The sequence below is a fragment of the Rhinopithecus bieti genome, unplaced genomic scaffold, assembly GCF_001698545.2.
Source record: "Rhinopithecus bieti isolate Rb0 unplaced genomic scaffold, ASM169854v2 scaffold_65275, whole genome shotgun sequence".
NCBI lineage: Eukaryota > Metazoa > Chordata > Mammalia > Primates > Cercopithecidae > Rhinopithecus > Rhinopithecus bieti.
In genome coordinates, this window is record NW_016826376.1 from 1367905 (window position 1) to 1381351 (window position 13447).

The window sequence follows — 13447 nt, forward strand, 5'->3', positions numbered from 1 at the left end:
CCCGGTTGTCCTGCTTCCGAAAGCAACCCACGACGGTCCCGCAGGGTGAGGGTTCCCTGGGATCAGTTCCCTTGAATCCGGAGAATGCTACGCGGAGTCTCCCTACAGGGTGAGGGGCCCCGGGTTCCCGCCCCCTCCCCTTCTACTCCCCCATTCTGCGAGCGCAGCCAGCCTCCTCTCCCACGCTTCGGGAAGCGTCGCCCCTGAGCTTCTCGGTTCCTGGTGGTGGCTACTTGCGGTTGTGACTTCGTTTGTGCGCGTTTGCTTATTCACATCTTTGCCTCAATTCTAATGTGTGTCCCCGCCACCAGGCTCCGCTGCTGTACGAGACCACTGAACCCCCTGAAAGCTTCCCTGGAGCCGAGCGCATAATCCCGGGACCCTCTCTGGAAGGCGCGCCGAGAGCGGTGCCCGTGGCCTGGCACCGGAAGGAGCCAGCTTCCGTGCTCCGAGGGACCCCCGGACAGCGCCCCGGGCCGCGCGTTCCTCCTCTGATACCCGGGCGTCGGCGCCGGGATCGGGAGCTTCGGGAGCCCTCCGGCACTAACGGTTTTCGCTTCCCTGGCGGGCAGCTGGACGAGGTCCCGCCGGTGCACCGGGAGGGACCGTGGGTAGAAAAAGCCGCTGCAGCGCCGGGGCGATGGGGCTGAGGGCACCGTCACTTGTTGCGACCAATAAACGGCGCTCGATCCTGATGCGCTGTTTCTAAAATCTTTAGCTGTGTCCCGATCCCTCCAACCCAAGCCCCTCGGCTGGGAGGAAGGGGCAAGCGAGAGCCGCTGGCGCTGTGGGAGGGAGGGGCGCCGCGCCCCAAGAGCCCCGGTCCCGCTCTGCTGCAGCCGCCCCGGGGCGCCCAGCCGCCCGCTTCCCTCAGCAGAGCGTCTTCCCTGACGGTGAAACCGCGCGGGACACAACCCACCGCGGCTCATCACCCACTTACAAATAGCTGTCGCTACGATTCCCGCCACTCCTCTCAGACCGGCCCCCCCGCCACCTCTGCCACTTTTCGGAGTCCCCCGCCCTCGTCACTGCCTCCCTGGAGCTGCGGGGCAGTCGGACGCAGAGCTGCCGAACCGCGAGAACGCCTGGCCAGAGAGCTGCCCTCTGCAGCCGAGCCGGCGCCCCCTGCCCTTCACCGCCGCGCTGGGCGGGCGCCCCCGCCGCCCTCACTCCGCTCCTCCCGGCTCCTCGCGCACAGGTCGCGGAGCTCCGCCACCGCTGGGTGCAGCGAGGCCGGCGCGATGCGGCAGCTGTGCCGGGGACGAGTGCTGGGCATCTCGGTGGCCATCGCGCACGGGGTCTTCTCGGGCTCCCTCAACATCTTGCTCAAGTTCCTCATCAGCCGCTACCAGTTCTCCTTCCTGACCCTGGTGCAGTGCCTGACCAGCTCCACGGCGGCGCTGAGCCTGGAGCTGCTGCGGCGCCTCGGGCTCATCGCCGTGCCCCCTTTCGGTCTGAGCCTGGCACGCTCCTTCGCGGGGGTCGCGGTGCTCTCCACGTTGCAGTCCAGCCTCACGCTCTGGTCCCTGCGCGGCCTCAGCCTGCCTATGTACGTGGTCTTCAAGCGCTGCCTGCCCCTGGTCACCATGCTCATCGGCGTCCTGGTGCTCAAGAACGGCGCGCCCTCGCCAGGGGTGCTGGCGGCCGTGCTCATCACCACCTGCGGCGCCGCCCTGGCAGGTGAGCGGGCCCCGCGCCGATCCCCAGCCGATCCCACCCACCCCTCTCCGTCGGGCAGAGACCGCGGGGATCACTGAGTTCAACGACCTCACTTCCAGATGGGGAGACTGAGGCAGAGAGGGGCGGAGAGCTTTGAAAGTGGTCGCTCAGCTCGCAAAAGGGACTTCCGAGACCCAGCGAGCTCCCCAGCTCTCCGGCTTCCTCCCACAAGTCCCCCTGCCCCCTAATGTCCTGGATTCCGACCCTCGACCCTGCTTCACCTGGCATCGCCCTTCCTGCCGCCCCCTCCCTTGGTCTTCCCCTGTCACCCCACTCTCCGGGAGAGGTGGGAGGGCCGCCTGAGCCTGGGAGCTGGAGTTCTCCAAGCCAGGACCAAGCCGGAAGGAGGGGGCCGTGAACTTCCTTGGGTCACCAGGGGCTGGAATGGAGGTGGGGGATGGGAGCGAAGCTTAGGCTCCCGGGGCTACTGCGGGGTGTGTCGTGCCGCGCGAGGGGCTGCGGGCCTGAGGCAGACGACCCAGGTGCTGAGCGAGACGAGAGCCGGGGCAGGGGGAAGCTTCACTGGAGGCCAGGACAGGCGTTCTCCCCTGCTCCTGGCCGCTCCGGGTTACAGGCCACTGGCTGGGGCTCCCTCTCCCTTTGGTGCCCCACGGGGCAGGGGCTGCGGAGTGCAGGTACCACGAGCCCGAGTGACCTCGGTGCCAGCTCGGGGAAGCCACAGCACCTGCCCCGAGGGCATCTGCGCTCTCTGGGGCCTTTGTCGTGGACAGGGGAATATGGGGTGACCCGGGGATATGTCGGGAAGGCGCTCTGAGCACTGAGTTTGGCTGTCGCATTTGACACGGGTGGCTGAGGGATGGCGGGCGTCTGTCACTCAGGAATCGGTGGGCAGAGCTGGGGCGCGAACCCAGTCTCCTTTCCTATCCGACGCGTTTTCCCGGTGGGTCCACGCCCACGCCAACCTGCTGTCTTCTCTCTTTTACCTTCCTGCCCGGGCTTGGCCGTCCTCCTCGTGCGCCACAGGAGCCGGCGACCTGACGGGCGACCCCATCGGGTACGTCACGGGAGTGCTGGCGGTGCTGGTGCACGCCGCCTACCTGGTGCTCATCCAGAAGGCCAGCGCTGACACAGAGCACGGGCCCCTCACCGCGCAGTACGTCATCGCCGTCTCCGCCACTCCTCTGCTGGTCATCTGCTCCTTCGCCAGCACCGACTCCATCCACGCCTGGACCTTCCCTGGCTGGAAGGACCCAGCTATGGTCTGCATCTTCGTGGCCTGCATCCTGATCGGCTGCGCCATGAACTTCACCACGCTGCACTGCACCTACATCAACTCGGCCGTGACCACCAGCTTCGTGGGCGTGGTAAAGAGCATCGCCACCATCACGGTGGGCATGGTGGCCTTCAGCGACGTGGAACCCACCTCTCTGTTCATTGCCGGCGTGGTGGTGAACACCCTGGGCTCCATCATTTACTGTGTGGCCAAGTTCATGGAGACCAGAAAGCAAAGCAAGTACGAGGACCTGGAGGCCCAACCCAGGGGAGAGGAGGCGCAGCTAAGTGGAGACCAGCTACCATTCGTGATGGAGGAGCTGCCTGGGGAGGGAGGAAATGGCCGGTCAGAAGGTGGGGATGGCCCCGCTCAGCAGAGCAGGCAAGAGGTCAGGGGCAGCCCCCGAGGAGTCCCGCTGGTGGCTGGGAGCTCTGAAGAAGGGAGCAGGAGGTCGTTAAAAGATGCTTACCTCGAGGTGTGGAGGTTGGTTAGGGGAACCAGGTATATGAAGAAGGATTACTTGATAGAAAACGAGGAGTTACCCAGTCCTTGAGAAGGAGATGCATGTATGTACCTATGTGCGTACACTTATTTTTTATGTTAGAAATGACATGTTTTAATGAGAGGCCTCCCCATTTTATTCTTTGAGGAGTGGGAAAGGGAAGAAAAGAAAGAAGCTGAAAGGTACTGACACAGAGTAACAAAATTAGCACCTGTGTGAATTTAGTGTGACTTCACCTGAGGCATCACAGAGACAAAAGAATGTGAAGGTACTTAACAAAGTAAGGCAATGGTTTCTGCTTTAGACTCCTGGCACATTTAATTTTTGTCATTATAACCATAACTAAATATCTGCATGTACCAAGAGTCCCCAAGCCACCCGCTCCAAAGATGGAGTGTAGAAATGATGAGAGCACTTAATAAGTTCAAAGATGACATTCAGGGATGCATTTTTGATGATAGAACTACAGTTTTTAATCGCCAGCTGGGCAAAGAGTATATTGCTGAAATGATATATAAATATACTGAATTGATGTTTACTGATTATAGTCATCTGAAATACCATATTTACTCTGATTCTACTCACTTGTTTTTTAAAAATAGGCGTCCTACTACTGTATTATATATTGACAGAAACTGTAAAAGCTATTTTGCAAATATGAGTTCTTAGCTTTAATCATGAAGTCTAGTTTGCTTTTAGTAATTATTTTAAAAGTTGTTCCATTCATTGCTTTATAATATTTATTATTGAATGCCAAACCTGTTCTTTTTTTTTTTTTTTTTTTTTTTTTTTTTTTTTTTTTTTTTTNCAAGTCCTTTCAAGTTGTGCTGCACATCCCAAACCATGTTACAAAAAGAGCAACTGCTATATTCACATTATGATATTTTTCTATCTTAAATTTATCAAAATAAAGTATGAGTCTAACTATTAAAAGATACATTGTTAGAAATTTATTTTAGACACCTGTTCTATTGTTGCTGTATAGTTGTTTGTGTTTGCCTCCAATGTGTGGTCATAGTATCTGGTGTGTAGGGGCCGCACCACTGGAAACTTCCTAAATTAACAAAGCTGTTTGGTTTGAAATAACAACAAAAACAGAAACACATCTTCCAGTGAAGGAAGCTGTTAATGGCCTGGTGCGGCAGCTCATGCCTCCAATCCCAGCACTTCGGGAGGCCAAGGCAAGCAAATGGCTTGAGCTCAGGAGTTCAAGCCAAGCCTGGGCAACATGGCAAAACCCCATCTCTGCAAAAAATATCAAAAATTAGCCAAGCATTGTGGTGTGCACCTGTAGTCCCAGCTACTCAGGAGGCTGTGATAGGAGGATCACCTGAGCCGGGGAAGTCGAGGCTGCAGTGAGTTCTGATTATGTCACTACACTACAGCCTGGGCAACAGAGTGAGGCCCTGTCTCAAAAACAAACAAACAGGGCGTGGTGGTGTGTGCCTGTAGTCCCAGCTACTCAGGAGGCTGTGATAGGAGGATCACCTGAGCCGGGGAAGTCGAGGCTGCAGTGAGTTCTGATTATGTCACTACACTACAGCCTGGGCAACAGAGTGAGGCCCTGTCTCAAAAACAAACAAACAGGGCGTGGTGGTGTGTGCCTGTAGTCCCAGCTACGCAGGAGGCTGAGGCAGGAGAATTGCTTGAAGCTGGGAGGTGGAGGTTACAGTGAGCTGAGATCGTGCCATTGCTCTACAGCCTGGTAACAGGGCGAGACTCCGCCTCAAAAACAGACAAACAAACAGAAAATGATAAAACACTCCATTGCACTGAGGTACAAAAGCCATCCACACCAGACTTCAGTTAACATGGAGTCTGAGAAGTAATAAATGGTCATGCCCACCAAGGAGGAAGCCTTCTGTGAGCTCCAGGCAGGAGAGATACTTTGAGAGTGAGGGGGTATTCAGATCTGCCAGCATGTTGCTGAGATTCTCAGGTAGTAGCATCTTATATTTTCTTTCTTTTCTAAAATCAGAGCAAAGCAAAAAGCAGAAGCAAAAATGAGGTTTCAGCTCCATCAGTTTGGCTCCACAAGCGACTGAGCAAGTGCAATTGTGGTTTGTGATTGGCCCTGGTTTGCTGGTTTCCACAGGCAATTGACTGTTTCCAGAGGTGGCTCCACAAGCCATTTAAGATGTAGGAGACCTCACATACTACAGTTAGAAATGGTTTGCCAGGGATATGATGACTTCTTCAAAAATAAGCATTAATTTTAATGCTAACATGCCAAAGGGCAACATCACATTGCAACTCTATAAAGCTGAGAATTAATGAAAAGCAGCAAAGTTGGATGAAGCATATATTTCTTGTGGCTATCACTGCCAGATAAGTGGATAGAATGATTGTTTTTCACTGAAAAAAAGAAAAGAAATCTCCTTTGGTTAAAATGTGAGTTTGCATTTATAGCAAAAGGATTAACTCTTTCCTGCCAATGAACTTATAGAGACACTGTATTTGACTTCTTGTTTCTAGAGAAACAGAACCCATAAGAGAGTGAGATTTTAAGTAAGTGGTAATTGTGGGGCAGTCTGAACTCTGTAGGCCATGCTGGCAGGTGAGAGACTCAGGCAGGGTTTCTATGTTGCAGTCTTGAGGCAGAATTGATGTTGCTACTTCTGGAAACCTCGCTCTTTGGTCTGTAGGCCTTCAACTAACTGGAAGACACATCTTACAAATGTCTTTGCAGCAACATCTAGACTGCCATTTGACCAAACAGCTGGGTACCACAGCCTAGCCAAGTTGACATATAAAAGTAATCCTTCCTCCACTGGAGGCAATCCGAGACTCTGGTCTACCCTGACCTTCGGGCTCTAGTAAGACCTTGCATCAAGCAGGCAGGGGGCTTCTGAGGAGCTCCAGGATATCCGTATGGGAGGGACTCCACTGGAAGTCACTCATCATTGTTGTTAGACTGACCCAGTCTTTTTCGGTCTACCCCATTCTGACAACTTGGATTTTCCCTTGTTTCTGAGATTACACCCCCACCTAGTACCCAACTGAGCCCTCGCTTGGACAATCCGTTCCTATATCAATTCTTCATGGCTGAGGCCCAGCCTCACGCTCACCTATCACTTCCCAACTAGAATCTGTCTCTAAAACACAACGTGATGTCAGACAGACCTTCTCAATGCTGGACCTGTTGCTGACCCCCTCCCCCTACATGCTGTCTAGCCTTATTTTATTTTATTGAGACAAGGTCTTGCTTTGTCACCCAGGTTGGAGTGCAGTGGTGCAATCATGGTTCACTGCAGCCTCAAACTCCTGGGCTCAAGTGATCCTCCCACCTCAGCCTCCCGAGTAGCTGGGGCTATAGCTGCATGCCATCATGCCTGGCCAATTAAAAAAATTTTTTTTTGTAGAGATGAAGGTCTCACTGTGTTGCCCAAGCTGATCTCGAACTCCTGGTCTCAAGCAATCCTCTCACCTTAGCCTCCTAAAGCATTAGAATTACAGGCATGAACCACTCTGCCTGGGCCTAGCTTTCTATTATTGAGGAATACATCAATCAGAAACCCTGGGGAAAGGCTGGGCACAGTGGCTGACACTTGTAATCCCAGCACTTTGGGAGGCTGAGGTGGGCAAATCACTTAAGCCCAGGAGTTCAAGACCAGCCTGAGCAATATGGCGAAACCCTGCCTCTACAAAAAAATTAGCCAGGCGTGGTGGTGTGTGCTTATCGTCCCATCTACCTGGGAGGCTGAGGTGCGGGGATCACCTGAGCCCAGGAAGGTTGAGGCTGCAGTGAGCCGTGATCGTGCCACTGTATAGCCTGGGTGACAGAGAAAGACCTTATCTCAAAAATAAATAAATAAGCCAGGCGTGGTGGCTCACGCCTGTAATCCCAGCACTTTGGGAGGATGAGATGGGCAGATCACGAGGTCAGGAGATCGAGACCATCCTGGCTAACACCGTGAAACCCCGTCTCTACTAAAAATACAAAAAATTAGCCAGGCATTGTGGTGGGTGCCTGTAGTCCCAGCTACTCAGGAGGCTGAGGCATGAGAATGGCGTGAACACAGGAGGCAGAGCTTGCAGTGAGCCGAGATTGCGCCACTGCACTCCAGCCTGGGCAACAGAGTGAGACTCCGTCTCAAAAAATAAATAAATAAATAAATAATAAAGAAACAATGGGGCAATGACTGCCGAACTGTGTAGGTGAGAGGGTGCATGCATGTTACCGGGGTTGCTGAGCAGAGCTGAGCACTGACCTGACCTCTTGTAAGACCAGCAGTCCTACAAAAGCAATCACTCATTGTCAGAGGACACAGTGATCTAAGCAACCAATAGCAATACTTCACGAAGACAAAAGTGAGTGAAACTCTTAAGTCCTTAACTGACTGAAGACACTTTTGCATTTCAGTTTGGGAACTTTCTATTGACCTATGTTCAAGCTCACTGATTCTCTCTTTGGCTGTGTTCAGTCTTTGGATGAGCCCGTCAAAGGCATTCTTCATTTTTGTCACAGTGTCATTGTTAACTTCTAGCATTTCCTTTTGATTCAGAGTTTTTCTCCTCTCTATTTACATTACCCATCTGCTCTTGGATATGTCTGCTTTTCCCATGAGAGCCCTTACCATATTAATCACAGTTATTTTAAATTCCCCATCTGATAATTCCAGAACCTGTGTTATATCTGACACTTGCTTTGTCTCTTCAGATGTGCTTTTTCCTCACCTATTTAGCATGCCTTATAATTTTTTTATTGGAACTTACATGCTGTATTAGAAAATATAAACTGAGGCAAACAGGCCTCTAGTGTGAAATTTCATGCTAATCTGGCTAGAAGTCAGGTTCTGTTGAATGTTTGCTGTGACTGTAGGTGCCAGAGGCTGCAAACTTCCTCTAGTGTCCTTGTTTTTGTCTCCCTGTTGTCTTGGGCTTCCCTGAGAAGTCTTCCTTCCTTAGAGCCAGGCACATTGCCACTCTTTCAGCTGGAATCCACTGCGGGTGTGGTGGTAAGGTGTGGGGGAGGGGAAGTGGTCTGCAATCTTATTAAACTTCAGCCTTTTAGTGGGCCTGTGTCCCTAGTCTCTGACCTTCACAAGTGTTTGCTGGCATGTTTCCCCCTCTCCTTACATAAGACAGGAAGTCTAGAGGAGCCAAAAATGGGAGAGATGCCCTTTCCCCAGGTGGGATAAGGCTCTGGTGAGCCTTTGACCCTGGGAGTCACTAGCCTGAGTCTTAGTAATCTTTTTTTTTTTTTTTCTTTTGAGACTGAGTCTCACTTTGTTGCCCAGGCTGGAGTGCAGTTGCGTGATCTCGGCTCACTGCAACCTCTATCTCCCGGGTTCAAGCCATTCTCCTGCCACAGGCTCCCGACTAGCTGGGACTACAGGCGCCTGCCACCACGCCCCGCTAATATTTGTATTTTTAGTAGAGACAAGGTTTCACCATTTTGGCCAGGCTGGTCTTGAACTCCTGACCTTAGGTGATCCACCTGCCTCAGCCTCCCAAAGTGCTGGGATTACAGGCATGAGCCACTGCACCCAGCGGAGTCTTAGTAAAATTGACCCCGGTATTGTCATGGAGAGTGCTCTGGTAATCACAGTGATCACTCTCCCCTCCCCTATCCAGAGGGTAAAGGGCGCCTTCTCAGCTCTCCACCACCTGTGGGGCTCCTGGAGGTCAGGCCCATGAAAATGTGATCCTGAGGAATTTCTCCCTCTCTTGATAGACCATATTCAGCCTCCAGAAATTTATCAAAATTCCATGTAAGTGTTTTGACCAATGGCCCCAGTGGCCTCTGCTCCAGGTAAGGAGATCTCAGCTAGAAACTTTCTGGATTTACCTCTCTCCAGGTTTAGGGGTGGCAATTTGCCCTGTGACCTCAGTTCTCTGGTCCAAGAAATGTCATTGATTTTCAGTTTTTGTTCATCTTTTTTCTTATGATAAGGATGGAAGTAACCACTTCTAAGTTCTTTCCACATTGGAGCTGTAACCAGAAGTCCTGGGTGAAGACTTTTGAAAAGTCTGCTCAATTTCTCTAAAAGCAGAAGGTGTGAAGGGAACCTAGACATTCCTAAGGAAGCTCCCAAGAGAAAACAAAAGTGCTCAAAGCTACTGGCCCTTCTTGTAACTCCCGCCCTCCCATACCGCATGTTGAGTGTTGGTCACTTCTGCATTCAGCCATGGTGACATATGCATGTGGGTAACATTCAAATCCAAGTGCATTGTGAGCAAGAGTCCATGCATATTAAGATTGGCATGCCACGACAGCCGTAATTAGTATCAATTGCTCCTTCACCTTCTTGGAATGCTTCACTTCTGCATAACACAAGCCTCTTCCACTTCTGGATTTTCTTTTACCATGTTTCAACCACCTTCTCTGACACTTGTACTTTTCATGTTAATTTCCCAGTGATGACTGCTAGCCTGACTCATCTGTTGGCTTAGTCTCTAGAAACCGTGTTAGATCTGTTAGATCTTCCAGGATGGACTTCATCACAGCATCTACTGAAATGGTACCCTCTCCCTGGCTATGTCCCCTCCCACTTACATACATCACAAGTACTTCTAATTCTGAAATATTTATCTCCCTGTCAGCTTTGTCCTGCTGCTAAGATAAAACAGTAGGGTTTGGAAGAGAGCCTGTGAGCAGAGCAGAGTATAACAGAATAGCAGGACACACAACCCATAAAATAGAATCCTAAATCCCTCCTGGGAAACCATCCCCTTTCCACTCTGAGCTCAGGTGGTTCATATGGTGTTGACTCCATCCCTGCACCCTTAGAATGAGATTCCAGCCAATCCAAAGTATGTCTTCCACTTGGCTACCAAGATTAGGTCAGTGACAGTCATGGGACCTGGTCAGAGCCAGTGAGGTGCAAGGATGCTTTTGGCAAGACTTAATTAGGTTGCATATTTTTTTCTCACTGGATTTGTACCCAGGAGAATGGAGTAGGGTGAAGCAGAGGTGCTGTTGCCATCTTGCCATGAGGAAAAGATGTAATAGGAAGGAAACAACACAGAAAGGTGAGCGGGGTGCAGTGCAGGTTTCTGGAGAGACTGAGTCTTAGTGATCTTAACTGGCCCTGCTATTAAGCTGACTTTCGCCTTGAGTTTGCACTTTTCTTCAGATTGCCAGTTACATAAAACAAAGTCTTTGTTGTTGTTGTTAATTGCTTAAGCCATTTTGATTTGGGACTCCTGATACTTGCAACCCAAAGAGTCCCAAGTGACACAAACATAAATTAATGGCTTTCATCAAGCAGGGTGGGTAGAGGACCAAAAGAGAGTTATTGTTTGTTTGTTTTTGGTTCTGATTTCCTCCAGGGATATGAGCGAAGAAACACAAGCTGGCTCCCTGTTGTCCCTTGCACCCAACTAGGGACTAGATAGGCCTCTTTGGTCTCTTGTAAATCACTGTCTAGCATGTACCACCCATAGTCCTAAATAATCCGTGAGTTTTTCTACTCTCTTTCTCTTCAATTTGCAAGTCAATTGATTCCTACATTTATGCTTAACAAATTCACTGGAGATTGCAGGATATTATAAATTGCATACTACTATAAATAATATAATAGCAATACCAGTAACACCCAGTGCTAATTATTAGTATGCCTGCTATTTGCTAGGTTCAGTTCTAAATGTTTTATATTTACAAATTCATTTTATTCTCACAACATTCCTGTATGTTGCTATGAATATTAGCCCAATCATTCAAGGGGTAAACTGAAGTATAGAGGGGCTAACTAATTTGCCCTAGGTGTTATAGCTAGTAACTTGTAGGTCTGGGATTTGACGTGAACCCTGGTAGTCTGGCTTCAGGGCCCGTGTTTCCCTGCTGTGCCATTCTGCCTCTTGGTGAGAAGCATTCAGTCTGATATCGTAAAGCTGGAGGTGGTGGAAGTGGCAGTAGGGAGTTCTAGTGGTACATGCTAGACAGTGATTTGCAAGAGCCCAAAGAGGCCTATCTAGTCCCTAGTTGGTGCAAGGGACAATGGGGAGCCAGCTTGTGTTTCTTCACTGACATCCCTGGAGAAAATCAGAACCAAAAACAAACAAACAATAACTCTCTTTTGGTCCTCTACCCACCCTGCTTGATGAAAGCCATTAATTTATGTTTGTGTCACTTGGGACTCTTTGGGTTGCAAGTATCAGGAGTCCCAAATCAAAATGGCTTAAGCAATTAACAACAACAACAAAGTTGTTGTGCAGCTCTATGAGGACCCTGGATCTCGCATTCACTCCTTTCTGCTGTCCTCAGAAGGGAAGAGGATACAACACTATTAGAAGCAACATGTGTGTGTGTGTGTGTGTGTGTGTGTGTGTGTGTGTGTGTGTGTGTGTGGTTTTCTGTTTGTGAGAGCTTAGGAACCAAGAAAGCAGTTGAAGAACCATGAAAAGCAGAGTAGAGAAAGGTCTCAATTGTTACTATAACGAAGTAGCCCCAAGCTATCCAAACTTTTGGGTCAATATCTTCTTTAATATTCAAATAATATAACGTATTCCTTCACCCTATATAACCTTGGAAAGCACAGACCTGCACTAGTATTTCGAAGGAGTCATTGAGCACCGCTGCCCTATCTTAGCAGCGTAGCTCAGTGCTGCTGGTTACTTCCTGCTCCAGGCTGCTGTGCTGATGATCACTTTTTTAAAAAAACAGCTTCACTAAGGCTGGGCATGGTGGCTCACACCTGTAATCCTAGCACTTTGGGAGGTTGAGGTGGGAGGATCACTTGAGCCCAGGAGTTTGAGACCAGCCTGGGCAACATAATGAGACCTTGTCTCTATTTTTAAAAAATTAAAAAAAAAAAAACCAAACCCTCATTGAAATAAAATTTAGATACCATAAAATTTACCTGATTTAAGTGTAAAACTAGTGATCTTTAGTATATTTACAGAGTTGTGCAACCATCACTACCGTCTACTTTTAGAACATTTCCTTCATCTCAAAAAATAAAAAACCCTATACCCATTGGAAGTCACTACCCATTTCTTTCCAATCCTTCAGCCCCCAGCGATTACTATCTACTTTCTGTCTCCATGGATCTGCCTATACGGATTGATCATTTCTTGGTATCCCAAATTGTTTTTCCAGCCTGCTTTTCTTAACCTACTCTTGCACTCCTGTTTTTACCCAAAGCACTGCAGAACAAAGCTGGCACTGGGATGCAGTTGACAAGATTTACTGAACTCTTGATGCCACCTACTATAAGGGTATCTCAATGTAGAAAAGGAAAACGTGAAAGCTAATGTCAGAAGTCCCTACTTGGAGTTTCTTGGTCCCCCTTCCATGGACCCTGCCTGCTGCTATGTGGCTGGGTCCTCTGTAAATCAGAACAGATTCTTTTTTCATAATTACTCTTACTCTAGACTCAAGGACCCCAGTTCTTCATTTTCTCAAGAATAAACCAGAAAGGCTAGAACAGTGTTCTCTAAAACTAAAGAACAGACGTTCTCCAATATAATTCTTCACCACTTCCCAGAATGTGGAAAAGTCATTGTTACTAAAACATCACCCCTTTTCCGTCCGACTATGCAAAATTCATATGCTGAGTGGAGACTTATCCTGGAAAATGTTACAACCAATACAAAGTTGGTTGTCTGCCCATTTGTCCTCCTACCCTCCTACCCTCCACCCACCAATTCTTCCTTGCACTCAGAACTCCAGATTCATTCAGGTACAAGCAGCAATGGGAAGTGGAAGGGAAGGAACATGGACAACATCCGTATCCCTTGTTTAAAACTGCTTGTTGATGAAAAGTTTTGGAAATAGATAGTAGTGATGGTTGTACAGCATTGTATATGTAATTACTGCCACTGAATTGTACACTTAAAAATGGTTCAAATAACAAAATTTGTGTTATATATATTTTACCAGAGTTAAAAATATTAATAATGTAATACTAAAATCTGTTGACTTGTACATTTTAAATGGATGAATTGTATGGTGGTATGGGAATTATATCTTAATAAAGCCACTTGAGAAAAAAAAAAGATACCTGCTTGTCCTTTCCTTCCTTCCTTTCCAGTCCCACAGCCCAACG

General features: G+C 49.3%; 1 protein-coding gene across 1 annotated transcript; it reads left to right on the forward strand.

Annotated features, from left to right (window-relative positions):
* The first annotated feature begins 248 nt into the window (after nucleotides 1-248).
* SLC35D3 (solute carrier family 35 member D3) lies at nucleotides 249-4222 on the forward strand. Its single transcript, XM_017863426.1, has 2 exons — nucleotides 249-1680; nucleotides 2704-4222. Exons 1-2 carry the CDS (start codon nucleotides 1242-1244, stop codon nucleotides 3504-3506), a joined length of 1242 nt encoding a protein of 413 aa, XP_017718915.1. The 5' UTR covers nucleotides 249-1241; the 3' UTR covers nucleotides 3507-4222.
* Nucleotides 4223-13447: the final 9225 nt, after the last annotated feature.